Raw genomic sequence first — 19818 nt, forward strand, 5'->3', positions numbered from 1 at the left:
AACGATATTCTACATTTACTGCAGAAAACCGCCGCCTCCTGCGGCATATGAAAAATCACGCGGCAACAGCAACGAAAGGTTCCACTAGCTAGGTTTCGTATTCTGCTTGGAATGAACGTGGAGCACGGCCACGCGGTTCTATAAACCTTGTAGTCGGCCGCCTACATTCACACGCGTCTCCGCCGTACTGCAGCGCTGGCATCGAGGAAACTGGCCTGTAGCAGCGGAACGCGGTAAATTCAAATCGCCTTGCTCAAATCTTTAGTGTGTTTACTTTGGGATGAGCGCGACGCAACAGGAACAGCATGAGAGGTGAGCGGGAAAGCAAAGAGGGGCATTTCCTTGGCAAATGTCTACAAAGGCTATCGTCTTTTGGCGACATTTGCAACGAAAGGAGCAGATACGCGGCCAATTTTTTTTTTTTTTCGAAGCACCACCAAGTCTCCTTACAAAACCCCCGTGCACGTATTAGCAGTTCTATTGTTTCGCGTTACCTGTGCAAATGAGAGGAAAATGGTGCAGTAAAACGCCAGGCGTACGGGAGTTGCTGTTGCAACTTTGTACATCACATCGTTTTCGTAGGTACCGAGGAAAGAGCTCCGCTCCAACCGTTGGCAGCATCGTCCCATAGTTCACCGTGCCCGCCGGGGACGGTAATAAACGTGTTCACCGACGATACAACGCACCTCGCAACTCCACGCACAGCGAAAATTAAGTGCACACCAAATTAACAAGGAAAAACGAATGCAATTGTGCACCACCAAAACACGCGAGGGCCGTTTCCTAGCAGGCGAACTTTAGGAGCGCCTTTCCGAGTACTACAAGGACTGCATCACAGAGCAATGACATGTGCCATTCTTCAGAGGGCGCTACAAAAAAGGTTTTTGACAATGAACAACATTTTAATAAATTATTTGCACACTGGGCCTAAATAAATGTGATTCAGAAATAAACATAGTTCGTAAAATATAACTGTTGTTTTATTGTTGAATAAAACTTGGTTTTTTGTTACTAGTGTTTCTTTCCTCCTCACCCAGTCGCGCTTCAATCGCCACTCCCACAAGCCCCATGCTGATGTCGCTGGCAATACGTTCTGAACCGCTTTTTGCTCGAAGCTTCGCTACCATTTACATTTACCTTGCTTTCACGGCGCCGAAGGTCAGTAAAATTCGTTATCCTATTTCACGGCAACGGCGGCCCCACTTTTCAATCTGTTAAGTAACAGCGCGCCCCTTTTACGCAGGCTGAAGTTGCCAATGTGTGACGTAAGCTTTCCCGCCAACTGTTTATATTACGTCACGTCTTCTAAGCAAATCGCAGAGCCGTATTGTTGTTGAATAGAAGACAGGCCTATGTTGTCATGTCCGCTGCATTTCGCCTAGTTTTTCATTGCCGGCCAAGAATTGTGAGCTTTCAGCAGAGAGAAATGAATCAACCTGTAAACGTCAGTAAGCTTCATGAAACGTCAAAATGACGACAGCGCACACAACCGCTATGTCAACCGGAAGCATGTGACCAAAAATAAAAGCCAATTAGACAAATCTTCTGGCGAATTCACAGTACACTGTGAATTTGCGCAGTCAAGAATAGGATCCCGGGTTTCTTCTTGACAAAACTAACGCCAGCCTCATGAAGTATTTTGCGGATAAAGCGCTTCCTCAGATGCTGAATCAACAAGGCAGTGTCTGACCTCTGGAGTGGCATAAGCAGCGATAAGATTGCACGCACTTCGTAGCACGTGTAATCGGCCACACGGATTCTCTGGTTTCCACAAACGGACGCCGCTATGTGGTTCACGGTTGGTCTGGTGGCTCTCTTTACATCGCTATTTATTGCCTTGCTCATGTAAGTACTAGCAAACTATTACAAGCTTCCAAATTTTTTTCATTCTTATTCAACAGAAAATATCTGTCCCGATTTCCTTATTCTTGCTAACAATTATTTCCCTGGAGCATATGCTTCCGATAGGGTCTAACAAACGCACGACTTCATCGCTCAGGCTTTACCAGCGCGCGTGGTGTATTTTGTTGCAGTTCAAGGATCTATGCCAGGTACTGATAGCAAAGCAATTCACGGCGGAAATACAACATTGTGAAATAGAGCGCGTGCCTTCTTTGGCAACATATTCTAACCTTCTCGATACTTTGAGAAGACGGTTGAGCTAGCCATTGCGTTGTTTGCAGTGGGTCGGTTGCCCGTTGCGTGGACCGATGCGCTGCCTGAGTCGCCGCTCACTGCCCCGTGTCCTGTGAAAAATTGTTTTGGAGACCATTGTCCTACGCTATAGCGTTTCGTCTCAAATTCGTTCCAGGCCACGTGAGCCACTGCGAACTTCAGAGAGCCGTAATGAGCTTCCGGCAAGCTGAGTGACCGGCACGCTGGTCAACCGTCCTGGTGTAGCACGCGCGCACTTGCATATGCATGCTCGCACTGAAAAGCTTGTAAGGTGGCGCTCTCTAACAAACAGTAACCCATCGTATTTACGGCTGCCGACGTGGAAATTGCATCACAGTATTGAAAAAAAAGCATATTTTCAAAGCAACCTAAGTTTTAAACATGTTCAGTATTGCGGAAGCTGAACCGCAGATTTTAAATTAAGATCCGGGAGGGAAACAAGGCGCAGAAGTCAAGGTGGGTCCATATGCGCAACTCGGATCTAAACGCAGCCCCCGACCCTGTGCCGCCAGTCTCTCTCTCCCCATTTATCCCCAGTTCCAGCAGAAGTGGTGATAAATCATCTCTCCTTACGTACTTTACGTCGGTTCTTATGTGGCTAGCACTGTCGTTGCCGGTGTACCTGCCCTCTAGCTTGGCGTGTCCAGCCGGTGTATTGATTCCGGTCTACACGCTGCTCGACTGGCAGGTAGGCAGCTCTTTGTATGAATAGCAGATGCAGTCTGATCCTCCGTTTTGCGGATAATACAAACTATTACATTTTGCAGACATCCTGCTGTTGTTGTCTTCATGTTGAAGATTTTCTCTCGACAATACCGCCCACCACGCTGGCTTATGCAGCCTGCCGGCATGTTTGACTATCAGTAACACCGGTGTTTGTGGATAATTATGTGGGGAAATCCCCTGTCACTATTCGCTGCCTAATGCCTACCTGGAACGTCTCCTTCCCGTTTTCCGTCACCTCAAGGTGTCCTTCTGATCGTTCATCAGACACTTATCTTTCCCAAAACAGTGTCACACTGCCGGCTTATCAACTGTTGTGACCCCGATTCTCGCCAAACGGGCTTGGGTTACAAACTCATCCTCTGCGTCCGGCATCTGTTAGATAATCACTGCCCACATATACTGACTGGGCTTCGTTTTATGACGATCGCTTTATAAACTTGGCGGGCTGTACACACGTCATAACTCTTATTAACAACGTTCCAACGCGTGGCCGTCGATACATACAACGCAGCCTATAGGCTGGCGGTTATGAGTATACTCATAGCCGCCTTCATAGAGAAGGCAAGCGTTGCAGGGGGCGGAAGAAAGTTAGATGGGCAGATGAGATCAAGAAGTTTGCGGGGATAAATTGGTCACAGTTGGCACAGGACCGGGGTAATTGGAGAATAATGGGAGAGGGCTTTGCCCTGCAGTGGGCGTATACATAGGCTGATGATGATGATGATGATAGCCGCCGGCGTTACCATCTAGATTATGGGACGACGCTGCGGCAGACAGGCATGGGAAGCGCTATTGCATCTTTTACTTCTGCTTCTTTGGAAGAAGCGCGAGTTTCTGCGCGTTCAAATAAAGGAAGCTAACGCATGAGCAATATTACCTGTAGTTACTATCTTAAAAATGAAAAAAAACAGAGCTTCGGGGAACACGCGAGTTCTCTCCCCTTCGCATGAGTGCTAAAACATCACCCCTCACTTTATGAACGTCTGTGCCTTATGACCGTGCGAAAAGCGACAGACAAGTTCACTGGTTATCACGCGAAGAAAATTTCAAAAATACGTGTTGGCCGCTGTCGCAGTGAGTCACTCCTTGCGCCGAACCTTGGTAACATGGAAACATCCACAATACCTTTCCCATGCCGAGCAGCCACAGCGCCGTCCACTTATTTCGCTGGCCATGCCGGTGAACATCAGCAGGATGAGTAGTATGTATCAGCGGCCACACATTCGCGGGTTGTTATAAAAGCGAAGCTTTCTATGTAACACTGATGGCGTATGTCGCGTAGAGAGAGAGAAACAACGTCTTTATTTGGCCTGCGGAAACCTCGGGGGGCACCTACTATCGCCGGCCTCCCTGGGGGGGAGGTGACAAGTTCGGCCGCTGGCGATCGATGGCCGCGAGCGCGAGCTGCGCAGCCATCTTCTGTAGTTCATAGTCCGCACTGGTCACGTAGAAAACGCACTAAACAAAACCTAGGTTTCTCTAACGTTGATGATAACTGTGGGCGAAGGGAAAGAAATAAATGGCCGCGCTTCTGCTGACTTCATTTCAAATGTTGCTCCAAGACGATACTCGTCTGCCGCCCGTGTTACATAAATCACTTCGTTTACCGCGTTTTACAGCTCCACTATGAGGCCCTTCTCCACGCGCGATCCACGCGCCGGAATTTTTTATTACTGTTCAACAACTTGGAATGCTACCACGAGCTATAGTCACGAGGGCGACAGTAGGCAACGGCGTGATTTTTTTCTACAGGGGATGTATTATTCCATTTGCTATTGAACAAATTTGAATACCTCTGTATTATAATAAGGAAAAACTGCAAATATCACTTAGGTATTGATATTTTGCAATAAATAAGCGCAATGTTTTGTTTGTGTTCAACAATGTTGACAAATATGAGCACTTCCCCAGGTCTAGGTGCTTAGGAATGGTCGTCGGTATATAAATGCCTTGTTCAACGACTGATTTACTTTGGCAGGGCGGCTGAATCGAGGGAAGGACAGACAGGCAGACAGACAGACAGACAGACAGACCAAGTTTCTCCCTTCAAATATCCCAAGAAAGACATCATCATCATCAGCAGCAGCAGCCTACTCAGATTTGTTGCAAAACGAAGGCCTCTCCCAAAGACCTCCAACCACTCCTGCCCGGCGCTGCTTGAGTCCACAATTCACTCCCCGAATTTCTTTATTTCATCCCACCATCGGCTTAGTGGCCTTCCCCTTCTTCTGGGCCCATCTCTTGATATCCACTCTGTTACCCTAATTGTCCACCGGTTGTCGGTTCGTCTGACTACATGGTCAGCCAAAGTCCATTTCATTTTCTTTATTTGAACTAGGATATATTATACTATAGTTTGTTCTCTGATCGAGGTGGCTCGTTTCCTGCCCCTGAGTACTATTCCTAACATTATTCGCTCCATGGCCCATGGAGCCGACATAAGTTTGCTTTCTAGCTCTTTGATAAGGTTCCATGTTTTAGCTCGGTATGCCATTACCGGCTGTACGCACTGGTTGTAGATTTTTCTTTTGAGGGACAGAGGTAGCTAACCATTTATAATTTGTGACTGCCTGCCGAGTGCTCCCCAACCCATACCTAATGTGCGCGGGATTTCCCTCCCGATGTTGAGGTCTGCACTAACCATCTGTCCAAGGTGGTAGTTGTAGTCTTTTACGTTTAGCGTTTCGTTTCCTAAGCCGAAGTGTACGTTTGGAATCCGACCTTAACATTTGAGGGGTTTAAAGAGCCTGAATTGTATTGGCTCAGGGTTTATTTGGGTTGTCAATTTATATAACCTACCTTTGGGTGACAAAATGAATCAGTCAATGCATGTGCTCTCCCCAGTATAACTTCCGTTATCGGTTTTAGGTCAACAATAGAGCCCTCGTCAAATATAATTGTAGGCAATGTTATTACTGTGCAATATATGAGGACATTACGAAGGAACGAATGTTGTACGTGTCCTAACAAAACAATTGCTCTTTTTTCTTTAAGATGGCGATGGCACCACTTTTCCTACTTCAAGAGGCTTGGTATTCCGGGCCCGAAGCCGAATCTTCTCTGGGGAAACATCCGCGAGTTTCATTCTATGGTACGTTTAATGAAAGATATTTGCCTTTTACAGCTTGAGCCCTTGAAACCTTGTTTTCGAAGTACTACACCTACTACACCTACTACACCTACACCAACAAGAGCAGAGAGCAAAGTAAGGTTACTCGTTCACATCCACTTGCGTGCAGTAGTTAAATCATCTACAAGATAATTCTTTCGCGCTTAGGGGTGCCCGTGTGTAGCCTGTAGAGAACGTCACATAATGGGCACACAGTTTCTGTACATTGCTACCGTTTAAAAGAAAGGCAATACCAAGTATATATGCAGGGACTGCTGATTCCCTCAGAATTCCTCTAATGTGGAAACAAGCATTTGTGGCAATAACTAAATGTGCAAAATGGTTCTGCGTAAACAAGCTCGATTGGTGTGTGCGTCTGAGTCAGAGGATGCGGAAAACCTGAGACCTGCCAGAAAGCTTACTCCTGAAGAACTCTAAGTGAAAAAGTGACTTGACGTTATTGCTTCTCTACTTAATGAAAGCACACAAACTGTGAGCTTACTTTGTTCAATCTACAAAGCTCCTGGCGTGTGTTACGGCTCACCTTTCCACAACAAAGCTTATTCACTTACAGTAGACAAAGAAATATAAACGCCCACTGCGAAGATTTATTTAGCAATAAATTGGTACAAAGCGCAAAAATATGGCATAGAAACAAAGCCCAGGTAGCTTAAAAAACAACGGTAAAATCGAAGTGCTTTACTCAGTGGAACTTTAATTGATACATTAGTTAATTGGTACCCCGTGAACAAGTTGCCGGAGGAATCAATTGCCATTGATGTTTTACGCTTTCTAGACGCGCTAATCGGGAATTTAAACAAAATTACAAATGTCATAACTTGAAGATAAGCTGTTTTGAATAGGGCAGCTGTTGAGCAAATCGTTTATGTATGGTGTGCGCCATTAAAAATACCAAGAAAATGCCGAGTGCTCGTGAACACGTGCCTCGAGCGCACGTTCTTTAAGCTAAGCACACCCACTTAGGGAGGTTGGTCAACATTGGCCACAAAAAAAAAAAAAAAAAACTCCAGCGTTCGCCGTATCATGCACACACTTGCTCGTAACGAGAAAGACGCGTTATAGAGTACACCCCTCATTCGTTCGAACTCTTGTCGTCGCGCGCATGCGCTCTGTACTGTAAAAACCCCACGACTTGAATGCCGAAGCTGCTGTTGGTGATCATTGACTCCGCATGGCCGACCGTGGATAGTTCGCACGTCCGAGGAAGGGGCCGCGCTTCGAGAAAGTCGGCGTGCAAAGCATCCGCTAGAGACGAGAAGTCTCGCTTGCAGAGTGGCATACGCAAACGTCGACCAAAACAACGAGCTTACTCAGGCCTAGCTCAAAATAAGGTCATTGAAATGCCATGCCACCGACGTAAACCACGACATCCCGACGATACTAAAACTCAACTTAGTCTCCGTCACTGATTACATACAACAGCTTCACCATTGAAGTCTTGCGCGTGAGTGCAAGCTTCCCGGAATTATTTTTACATGGTCTTAATGGAATTTATTGAACAATGCATGCAGCCCCACTACAAGGTTTTGGAAAAGTGGTTCAAGGAGTACGGCGACATGGTTGGGTAATGTTACGTTTATTCTCAATCTTTATTGGGGAGATTTTCATAACGCGTTGTTGATCCTCTTCGGAATTCACCTTTCATGTCAAATTATTTTATACCCCCTTCAATGGATCTGACAAGAAAAGAATAATTTTTTTCCACAGCTGAGCTTTCAAAAACAGAAAAAGTATTTTCCTGTATTCACTCAAGTTAAAAGTGAAAATACAAACCATCCAAAACGCATCCCCTGTAGTGCCTTTGTTATTCCACAGTATTTATATATTTCATCAAATAATTTCTACGTAGGTGCTAAAAGCTCTTTACAAAACGATATTGCAATTTGAAGTTTCAAAACAAGCGCGGTTTTACAAATATTACAAAGGGACTAGTACCATGGCACTTCACCATTAAAAAAAACGGAGGAGTCTGTTTTATGGCGACTAAAAATTAGCGTTAAAAAAAGAGGAAACGTTCTGAAATGGCTAGAAATAATATGCGAGTCTTTCTTACGCTCCTAAAAATAGCCTGTTATTCTAGACTAAACAAAAAGATGTCCCACAATCCACGTTCAATTATTCCTTACGAGGAAGATGTTGCAGCTCTTTTCGACTGTGTCGCGTGAATCTAACGAGTACAATACGTCTCTCCAGATTTTACAATGGTGATGTGCCTTTCGTGGCTACGAAAAATTTGAAACTGATTGAGTACATCTGCTTGCGAAACTTTACCAACTTCGCGGATCGTGGGGTAAGTCCGTCATACCGCCACTTTTGAAAGGTTTTCATGTTTTGTTATTTTGGCAAAAGTACAACTAAATACGGCTTCTTGATTTGCCAAACAAGTGTGCTAGAGTGCGTCCCGCTGCTAGCGTCGGTAGAATTCTAGATTGTTCTCAAATATATGCACGTATTAGTGCGATTCATTGTTACCCAGGGACATCAAATGTCATGGCAATAACATTTTTATAGTTCAACCTTGGCAGTACGCTCAGAAAAGTTTAATTCCTACTTCGTGTCTCCTTTCTTACTCCTCAAGATGACGCACATAATTCAAGATGAAGCTTTTCAACCACTGCAAAGTCACTGAGATCACTAATTGAGTGACTTTAAAAAGCAGGGATGGTGTTCTGGCCAAACACAAACGGTTTCAAGAGCTGTATTTAAACGGGTGCATGCCAATGCAGCTAAAGGGGTAAGCAGCATTAATGTTTCAGCTACCTAGGAAAGGCAAAATGGACTAGGTTGAATCCAAAGGGACAGGGAAAACACGTATTTTAAAAGGCTAAAGCTTGGTATGGTGCTATTACGCAAAAGTCACACTACAAGCTGAAACTTTTACAGTGGATCAGAAGTGTCTGGAGAAGTGTTTGTTTCGTTCCCACCGAGTTGTACCTATTCGCTATGACTAACACGTCAAAAATGAATACGAATGTGTTGCCTAGCGACGCAGATAACTCCATGAAGTGAACACAGCGTTACATATATGGTGATGCAACTCAGCACAACAAAAGAAGCATCTAAGTGAAATTCCAGTCAGGAGCGCTAACATTGCGTCTCATTAAAGCAACACGTCGGATCCAGAAAACATGAGTCAAATCAGCGTATCATTTATATTTTGACATTAGCGACTGAAAATGTTTATGGACTTGCACATTTTATGGCTCTGATAGAAAATGTTTGTCAAAAACAATTATTAAGTTTCTTTTCGCAGACTCTCATGATAACCCATGATGCGCACCCGATCTTCGGAAAGTCCTTGATAAACGTCGGCACCCCTTACTGGAAAAGGATTCGGGCCTCGGTGGCCCATGGCTTGTCGGCGGCGAAACTTAAGCTGGTAAAGTGGTATTTTTAGCTATTTTGCTCCTGCTAGGATAGTGAGTTAAATAGTTCATCCGCTGTAGCAAATATACGTGCAGCGATAGATATATCATTCTTGTTTCAATCAGGGAGGCAACTTCAAAAAACCTTTTCTTGAAAATTTACTTAATCACCTTCAGCTCAGAAGAGGTTGGCCAAAATCATTCTGGGGATGTGCCTACAGCGTTATGCTGCACTTTACTCTTTGTCACCTTCGGGTTGCAATATTTGGGCACCTGCTTAAGCGAAGAGTTGAAATGCATTAACGGTGAAATAAGAGGCCATGCTATGCTAAGAGGCCATGCTTCTGCTAAGACTGGGCATAAACATCCCTGATTGCCTATTGAAACCACAGTAGACATCCCTCGCGAACTACGCCGAAACATCAGAGTGGCCCCGCTGCCCAGAAACATGCACCCGCAGTTCAACGAGGGTCGGAGAGAGGCGCGAGTTAGAGCCCTGGAGAAAAACTACGGCTCAATCGATATGGTTTATTATACGGACGCCGCAGATTATGCAAGACGAGGAGCCATGGTAGCGACTGTGACGAAGAAGGATAGCCACGCCACGAGCCTCACTCTCAACAAAGTCTCGACGCTACAGGCCGAAGAGGTAGCTATTGCGCTGGGAATAACGCAGACCCCAGCGGAAGTGATAATCACAGATTCACAGTCAGCGTGTAGGAGCTACCTCCAAGGCCGCATCTCGTGCATCGCCATGAAGATCCTCGGCCAGAACCCTCCGAAGAAAAGGGTGTCGATTGTCTGGACACCAGCTCATGCTTCCCTCTGCGGTAATGTCTTTGCTCATGAGACTGCTCGAGGTCTAACCAGCCGAGCGCCGCGAGAAAGTTGGCTTGAGACAGCGATCCCTGTAACTTCATACCAGGAGGTGACCCAATTCTACAGGTTCACCAGGCTTATGCTACCCGCTGGCCACCCCTCCCTCAGCAAGGCAGGGGAGCGCTCCTGGCGTCTCCTCCAAACCAACACGTTTTCCCACCCGACCAAACTCCACTTATTCTGGCCAACAATATACTACTCACAGTGCCAATTCTGCAACGCGCCCTGCACCTTGTATCACATGGTGTGGGAGTGCCAGCTTAACCCCTCACTTTCCCCGATATCTAATCCCTCGATTGAGCAGTGGGAGGAAGTGCTGGCCAGCTCTAGCCTCGAAGAGCAGCTTCGGCTGATCCACCGGGCTGAGGCGGCTGGACGCTCCAACGGGGTCCTGAACTGAGGAAAGCGCGCGCTTGACTCCTCTCATTAAATAAAGTTTATTCTCTCTATCTCTCTTCGCAATAGTTCTAAATAGTTCAATTGTACTAACGATCTACGTTCTACATGCTATTTCTGTATTCCCTAGAGGTTCAGCTTAACGAACCTTCATGGAATGGGAACTCTTGTTTTAATTTAAGGCAACGCTTCTAAACGCCATTTTAAACCGTCACATTACCATCGTGTAGGAAGATTTAAAAGCTGCTGTATTTAACACTATCGGTAGTACGCGGTGGGGCCCGAACTGGCCACCAAACTAATTACACGAACGGGTATAACGCTTGTTAAGTTATCTCTTAGTTATCATAATTATGTAGTTCGCTATAGAGTTGCACACAATTAGGAACTCCTGCCTGCTTTCAATACAAGGGCTCCTCCTGGAGGCGTGTAGTTATAGGTAACGACTATAACTCGTGCTGTCTTCGAACTATACCGAAACTAACTGTACCAAGATGGTGTGCTCATACAGGTATTATGTGGTAGATGGTAAGAATACCCATGTGTGTTCGTTTTATAAGAAATTATTATAAGCTAGTATAATAAACCGGGTTTATTATAATATTACCAATAATAAACGCAGCAGTGCCCTGGTGGGCCACTATACAAAAAACACGAATGGGTATAACACTTGTTATCTCTTACTTGTAATAATTAAGTACTTCACGATGGAGTTGTACACAACTGAAGTTACTGCCGGCTTTCAATACGCGGGCTCCTCCCGCAGGCGTGTGGTTATAAGAAACGGTTGGAACTCGGGTACAAAGGACTACTTACTCATAAGAAGTATTCGGCGGTAGGTGTAAAAAACCCGTTCACAGTTTTGTACATGGGCTCCTACGGGAGGCATATGGATGCAGAAATTCTCAGCCGATGGCGACCGCTGTGCTACGCAGGAAAATTGTACTTAATTCCACTTCGAGAGGAGTGTAATTCTTAAACATCCCGCTTGCCTGCTTATACGCTTCATGGGACAATATACACAAATTGGTTTTTGGGGAACTTTACAGGCAGCATGTATAAGCAAAAAAAATTGGGTATATCACCGGGCTGAATAGTTGTTGAAAAATCGTTAAAAAACGATTTTTTAGCGAAAAAGTTCTGATTCTCCCTTTAACACGGCTGTTATAAAAAATATGGTGAAACAATTTTTGCACATTTGTATTGATTACTTATATCAGCAGAAAACTTGTTCGATATCTCAGCAGGCCTCCTATAAAAACAAGAATTTTTCGGAACAATTCTTTAGCGCTTCTCACCATCTCTGGGGTGTTTTTTTTAGAAATAAAGCAATATTCACGTACTACACCATTATAGAACTGGCCTTCTCAAATTTAAAGTTGCTACAACAAGCATCTTGGCTTGATATTCACAACAAATGTTACGCCATTTTTAGCAAATTTAAAAAATCTGTTTGGCCCGTTGAGCGGCGTCGCAGGGTGACATCCTTAAAATTAGTTTTATGCATTTGTACGACTAACATTTCTTATCAGAAATAAATTGGATAAATTAATGATTCAAGTAATTATTGGAGAATCTATAAGAGAGCACGACTTTCTTTCAAAATGCAGAATCTCTCCAATTGTAGTGGTTGCGGCGAAACCTAAAACGACTTTGTAGATATTCTTAAGGGCTACACATGTCAGCAAAAATTCACTTTCGACACGTGGAATGGTGAGCGAGATAATCACACAATTTGGGAAACACAATTTCCTCTTTATCCTTGCTTAGGAATGCAATTTCGAAAAACGCCGCCTTGGTAAGCCCCTACGCCATGACAAACATGTACTCCCGAAATTCGAAGTCTGTAGCTCTATCCGTTTTTTTTTGGGGCGTTGATGAGTCATTCAGTAAGTCAATCAGTCGGGCACTTCTCTTTACGGGTATAGATAAAAGGAGGCTGCATCAACAGAAATCAGTGGATACAAAACGAACTGCAGTGTGGTAGTTTCGAGTAGTATACCGCTCAAAACGTCATTACGCGGGGTTCGTCGCCAATATTCATGAAGGTTTTATATCACATCATCATCATCATCATCATCATCATCATATTTTATATCCTTAAAGACATCACAAGGGGGTATTACCTGAGGGGTGGATATACAGAGTTTAAAGATAGTTTGCCGCATGAGAGGTTGATACGCAGGATTTAGATAAGGAATATTTGCTACATAATGGGCCGGTATACAAGGAATAAAACATTGCCACATAGGGGGCGAATATAGTAGGTATAATAACACTGCCATAAACTCTCACTGACAGAGACGACTGGTTACATTTTAATGAAGGTTGATGGGCGGGTGATTGTGACGACGTGGTTTGGGACGTCGTTCCAGTCCTTCGCAGCACGGGCAAAGAAGGACTTCAGACAATGTAGTAGTCTTGGCACGGTAACACCAACATTGAAGGGGATGGCTGGTGCGATGCGAAATATACGTCGGGGGGATGACGTATGGATGATGGTTGAGGGGTGAATGAAACAGCTTGTTAAACAGGGAAGGGTGGCTATGCGGCGGCGAAGGCAAATTGGCTGTAATTCACTGTAGAAGTGGCTGTGGACGCTACATCGGGGTACTTGTACTACGGGGTTAAAGTGGTCAAAATGCGTACTAGAGATTGCACCTGCTTCTGATTACAGCGGAGACGGTGCATTTGTACGGTCGAAACTAAACAGGTGCAATTTTTGTATAGGCTGCGGCCATTCACCATCAGCGTGTCACCATTATTATATAGAAGTTCTGTTGCGGAACTGTGCAAAAAAAAAAAAAGCTCTTCCGCACCCCCCTTAACCAGCCCCTCTGATAGGCCCATGACACAGAATTAACCGTTCCCTGGTCATAACACGGATGCTACAGCAACTTGCAAGGACTACTCTTTCTAAAGAGTAATCAAGGCTGGTCTGAGTCTCTTTCTGATTGATTCAAACCTTTGCAGATCATCTCCTTAACTTTATTACAGTGTCCCAGGCTTGGTTCTTGGAGCGTTCGAAATGGAAATTGGCTTTCGAACTGACTCTACTAAAATGTGATACCCTGCAGGTAATGCCAAGTTTTGAAGAAGAATGCGGCCTTCTTATTAAGAGCCTTGAGAAGCACACCGACTCCGTTAAGGAAGTTAACATGTACGAAGTCTACGAGCAACTATCGTTGGAGTATGTAGCAAAAAGCTTGTTCGGCCTGGATGAGCGCTTCCTGGGAAATCCCAATCACCCGTTGTACCAGCTGGTCAGTTCGATCTTCCAGAGCATTATGACCGGACCCCTGCATATGCTTGGTCGTAAGTAGTTTTCTAAAATAGAAACGTTCTAACTTACTCAAAAGGCGTAACAAAACATCCACCTAAGGAAAGTGTACCACTACGCATGATTGGCTTTCATTTCCTCTTCTTTTTTCATCTCTTGAGAACAAAAAGAAACCAGGCACTTTCGGAAGCTTCCTTACAATTTGATAATCTAGAAGCGGCGTTTTCCACTTAGACCTAATGTTTAAGCCTACGAGTCTGCACATAATATTCTAAGGCCTGGTAATTTATCGCCATTTGGTCAAACGTTCTCGTCAGGTACCTCCACGTCTCAAAATACAACCCAGTTTGCACCGTGCCTTCACCATTTCTTGCCGTCTTGACGACTCCAACGATGCGTGGTGGCCAGGTGTCTAAGACATTCGAAGACGAAGCCCGATCGAGTATAGATGACCGTTAGGATGCACTTGCGCAATTTAAATTTTCCAGAGAAGTAAACTGTTGTGAGTGCGAAACCTTTTGGTGCACGCTACAGTTCAACAGTGGGGCTTAGATCGCCGAAATTGCTTAATTATCGCATGATTTTTCGTCCGCAGATATTGCTGCCACTGGTTTTAAACCAAGAGAATTTTCTTAAAAATAGAAGCTGAGCACTGCGGTGGCAATGAATAAGAAGAGTAACAGTTGTGCGACTTTGTGCCTTTGTTTACGCGAACGGCCTATCTGGTTGGCTAAGTACTGTTCGTTAGGTGCTTCATGGCTACGCACCAAATTTACTTAATTGGTGGAATTTTTTCTAAGATATATATGGTTATAGGTCATTTTAAAATACCGGGAATTTAATTACAGCAACTACCACGCGCAACTTAGCAAAGCTCTTGCATCGATTGAAAACTGGTGTGAATGTTGGAAAATGAAACTAAATAAAGAAAAAAGCGGTTGCTTAACGTGTTACTAACAAAGCCATAAGTGTCCATAATTTCCCATATCCACTAAAAACTGGCGAGATAAGCATAGTCAACGCAGTAAAATATTTGGGTGTGACTAGTAAAAATGACCTAAGTTGGGCTTCTCATATTACTAATGTTTGTTCAGCTGCCGAAAAAAATCCCTGGTTTCTGCGTAAAAAACTAAAACTGGCACCCTCATCGGTGAAGCTATCTGCCTATCTAACAATTGTCAGGCCAACATTAGAATACGCTAGCATCATCTGGGATCCGCATCATAAAGGTTTAATTGATAAGCTTGAAAAAGTGCAAAAAAGGCGGCTCGGTTCATATTATCACGTTACTCACGCACTGAGTCTGTCTCAGATGTGCTTGAAATTCTTAACTTGCCAACACTAGCAGATCGTCGCACTCATGCGCGCCTGAAGTTTTTCTTTCTACTTACCCAGAATGCCTTTAAAATACAAACAACCCAATACCTAATTCCGAGACAAGGTAGAGACATGCGAAATACAAATAGCCGCACTTTCACTGTCCCACAACTCCGCATCAACACTAACGCATATTCTTTTTTGCCACGTATAATACGTCACTGGAACGCATTACCAGAATCTGTCGTTCTATCTCGGACTGTTTCGGAATTAGAGAACCGCCTTCTTGCTAGCCCAAGTACAAATGAACCTAACCTACGTTGTTAGTAGTGCAGAATGAATGTTCGCACACATGTGTGTGTATATGTATATGTATATATATGTATATGTATATGTATATGTATAGATTTCTTTATTGTACTCATTCGCTTGTCTGCATTTTTTTGCGTTGGTTTGGCATTATTTGTTTGCATTGTTTGTGCAATAATATAGGCATCCACGATTATGTGTTTGCTTTTGTGCGTGCTTATGCACGCTTATATGTTATTACAAGAATTTTGTAATCCCACCCTGTATCGGCCTCACCGGCCAACAGTATGAGTAAATAAAAAATGAGAATTCTCCACGCCCCCTTCTTTTGTCTCCTCTTTTATGAGCAGTAAGCTTCCATACGCGTATATGCCTTCAATTCTATTTTACTACTATGCCCGTTTGTTTATTTGCGCACAAAATAACTGGGTTTCTGTTCTAGTGCACAACTGATGTTACCGTATTCGACGCTGAGTGCCGCCTTCCTTGTTTCAGAGAGCACGACAGCGTTCGGCTCGCTCATGACGCCGGTCTTCTGCCTTGCAAATGCCCTGTGTAAATTCCCATTCGGAGCCCTTATCGATGAGACGGCAAAGATCGTGGAGCTTAGACGAAAGGATCCCTCGGTAATTACTAATTTTTTGTTGTCACCAAAGCTTTCACTTGCACCGTATAATATTCTCTGAAATGACAGAATTGATTGAAACGCCATGCCCATGGGTTGACAATGCCGCGAGGAAGTTTTCTTACGCGAATACAAACTTAATAACGCTGTTGTGAATGGAAATTAATGTCTGAGATGTATTCACAGGGGGCTCTAGGTCATTGCATGCCGGGGTCACTTATGCTAGGCGCAACTCTTTTGCTACTGGCCAAAGTGAAACAGATGCTGCACCAAAGGTTTATATACCCGAGCCAAGTATAAACGCCTAAGTTTTGTGGCAATGTTCATACTTGTCAACATTGTTGAGATAAAGCAAAATTTTACGCTTATCTGGTGCAAGCCATCAATGCGTAGGTGATATACGCAGTTTTCTTTATTAAAATATACGTACGGTTGGTTTAATGAAGAATATCCCCAGAAAAATGCAGAAGCAGTCAGCCGTGGTTTAACTAACGGCGTTTTAAGAAATCAATTGGCAACAGTAAGGAAAGGTTCCAACAGAGAGTTTTCACGTTCTGCTTTGAACACACGTGGAGTAGGGTGCATCTCGATTCACGCGGGTCTGCGCCGTACGGCGGCACTGGTAACGACGCATTCGGCGTGGAGAAGTGGAACGCGGGTAATTTAAATGAACTTTAGCGTGTTTATCTCTGGAGAAGCGAGACTGGCGAGGAAAACATGACAGGTGAGCGGGAAAGAGAAGGGAGGCATTTATTTGGCAAGGGCGCCAGACGACTTCATTTTTTGACGGCATTTGCAACGAAGGGAGCAGACACGGGGCCAATATTTAGGGCGCAGCCATTTGGTGGCCGTCTATGGGCTGCGCCGCGTTAACGGCGTAACCGAGCGAACGATGACAAAACCGACGAGTGAAAGAAAAAGCGAATGATGAAAGAAAAACAGAGGAGGAGAGTGTCGCGAAATGGGTAGCGGAGGGCGCTAAATCGCGGCGGCGCGAGCCAGCGCTCTCCGACAGCGTGCGGTTGGGGACGGGAGGAGGAGTATGCCGTTCCCGCCCGAGGCGCTCGACGGCGCGACGCTTGGCTTTCGCTTAAGCGTTCGGTTAAGACGCAGTTCACGGTCCCTTCCTGAGACGCACTTCGTGCCGCCGACGTTGAGGCTCATCATCGCTGCCGTCGAGAGAACCCACTAGTGAGTGCTCCCTCAGCTCACTGCTGCTGCGCTAAAATATCGCATTAAGGGAGTATCGGAACCGCCAGCCAGCCAATTTTTTCTTCGTTTTCTCAATTTCCCCTCTCCCATAAGGAGGACTGCAAACTAGGCCTTAGTCTGTTTACCATTACTGCATTTCGTTTACCTCTGTTCCTTCTGTCCATACGCACGCCTCCACGCCATATATATATATATATATATATATATATTGAGTGCGGGTGTATGTGACAGAGCATTGGGAGATGGGCAGGCGGGCGTGCGTGCGCACCTTCGTTGTGGGCAACACTGACAGAAACACGTTACGGACATTGAAGCAAGGTTTGCACACTAGTAGATATGTTTTGACATACCTAATGGCGTGAATACCTACATTGTAGGGATTAACGAATTCATGTTATTTAAGGAGAACCTGTGCATGATTCACGCTTCTTTTCAACCAAAGCTCAGAAGGCCAGACATGCTACAGAATCTCCTCGACGTAGAACTCAGCGACCAGGAGTTGGGACCAGATGATACCTTCGATAAACAAGGTAAAGCTTACTTTTGGTTCGTCTTATAAAGTACGAGATAAGAGTACAGAAATCGGTACTCGCTGGTCAGGCTTTCGGTTCTTCGCAGTGTAGTGTGTCAAGTGCAACTGTATATCAGTTTCATTCCGCTCCTCAAACATGTCTAATTCATTTAAATTGCACTTTTACGTGGCATTCATTAGTAGGTACTCGCGCCTAAGAAGTGTGTCAGTAGCGGGCGTGTCGTTGTGCTCATCCGCCGCTACTGCTCGAATACTGGCTTGCTGAAATAGTTGCGTCCCAGTGAGGGCAGACGTGAGGCAGCTTTTTAGAAATCGGTACTCGCTGTTTAGGCTTCCGGTGCTTCGAAGTGTGTAATCTATAAAAAAAAACGTGCTGTGTAGATGTCACAGTTTATGTGCATCAAAGAAGCATGTCACAATTTCTGAGCATACCGATGCTCAGCAACCGCCCTCCGTCACATTGTCAGGTCTGAAATGCTGCCTGGTCCGGTCATAACGTCACCGGATGCCACGAGAGATTGTGCTAGACAGGTTGAACCATGCTATGTGTGGCTCCCTGGGACACAATTCAACATTTACTCATCAGACAAAATTTTGTCAACCCTGGTTGAGTGCATTTCCCAAAATAACGTCCGACGGATTATACAATCACACTTTCCGCCTTCAGGTACTCGATACTCGGGGCGGGGGGTACCGGCTACCACCCCCTTCCACAGGAAACAATCACCTTAACATTAACCGAGACAATTAAACAATTACCTTAACCTTAACCGAGAAAGTGAAGGGGAAATAACCCCGCCGGTAGCATAGTGGTAGCATGGTATTCTGGAGGTCGGGGGTGCGATTTTCTTTCTTTCTTTCCTTCTTTCTTTCTTTCTTTCTTTCTTTCTTTCTTTCTTTCTTTCTTTCAAAAAACTCTGTTTCAATGAAACTAAAACGACCTACCACACTTTTCCCTTTGCTTTCCTTGGATTTCTTGACTGCCAGGCCTTATTTTTCTGGCTTAATTCAAGGAGCCCCTCATTTCTCATTCTGTTTAGCTACACACACACACACACACACACACACACACACACACACACACACACACACACACACACACACACACACACACACACACACACACACACACACACACACACACACACACACACACACACACACACACACACACACACACACACACACACACACACACACACACACACACACACACACACACACACACACACACACACACACACACACACACACACACACACACACACACACACACACACACACACACACACACACACACACACACACACACACACACACACACACACACACACACACACACACACACACACACACACACACACACACACACACACACACACACACACACACACACACACACACACACACACACACACACACACACACACACACACACACACACACACACACACACACACACACACACACACACACACACACACACACACACACACACACACACACACACACACACACACACACACACACACACACACACACACACACACACACACACACACACACACACACACACACACACACACACACACACACACACACACACACACACACACACACACACACACACACACACACACACACACACACACACACACACACACACACACACACACACACACACACACACACACACACACACACACACACACACACACACACACACACACACACACACACACACACACACACACACACACACACACACACACACACACACACACACACACACACACACACACACACACACACACACACACACACACACACACACACACACACACACACACACACACACACACACACACACAC

At 45.0% G+C, this 19818-nt stretch overlaps 1 protein-coding gene across 1 annotated transcript in view; it reads left to right on the forward strand.

The window, feature by feature from the left end:
- The first annotated feature begins 1654 nt into the window (after positions 1 to 1654).
- Positions 1655 to 19818, forward strand: part of LOC144174435 (cytochrome P450 3A17-like) — a 282872-nt gene continuing 264708 nt past the window's right edge. The window contains exons 1-3 of the mRNA XM_077703152.1: positions 1655 to 1845; positions 5896 to 5992; positions 7543 to 7595. Coding sequence (XP_077559278.1) covers positions 1787 to 1845; positions 5896 to 5992; positions 7543 to 7595 — 209 coding nt within the window. The 5' untranslated portion in view covers positions 1655 to 1786. The remainder of the gene's footprint in view (positions 1846 to 5895; positions 5993 to 7542; positions 7596 to 19818) is intronic.

The sequence above is a fragment of the Haemaphysalis longicornis genome, unplaced genomic scaffold (assembly GCF_048455015.1).
Source record: "Haemaphysalis longicornis isolate Haplotype H1 unplaced genomic scaffold, Haemaphysalis longicornis Haplotype H1 scaffold_3, whole genome shotgun sequence".
NCBI classification, from domain to species: domain Eukaryota; kingdom Metazoa; phylum Arthropoda; class Arachnida; order Ixodida; family Ixodidae; genus Haemaphysalis; species Haemaphysalis longicornis.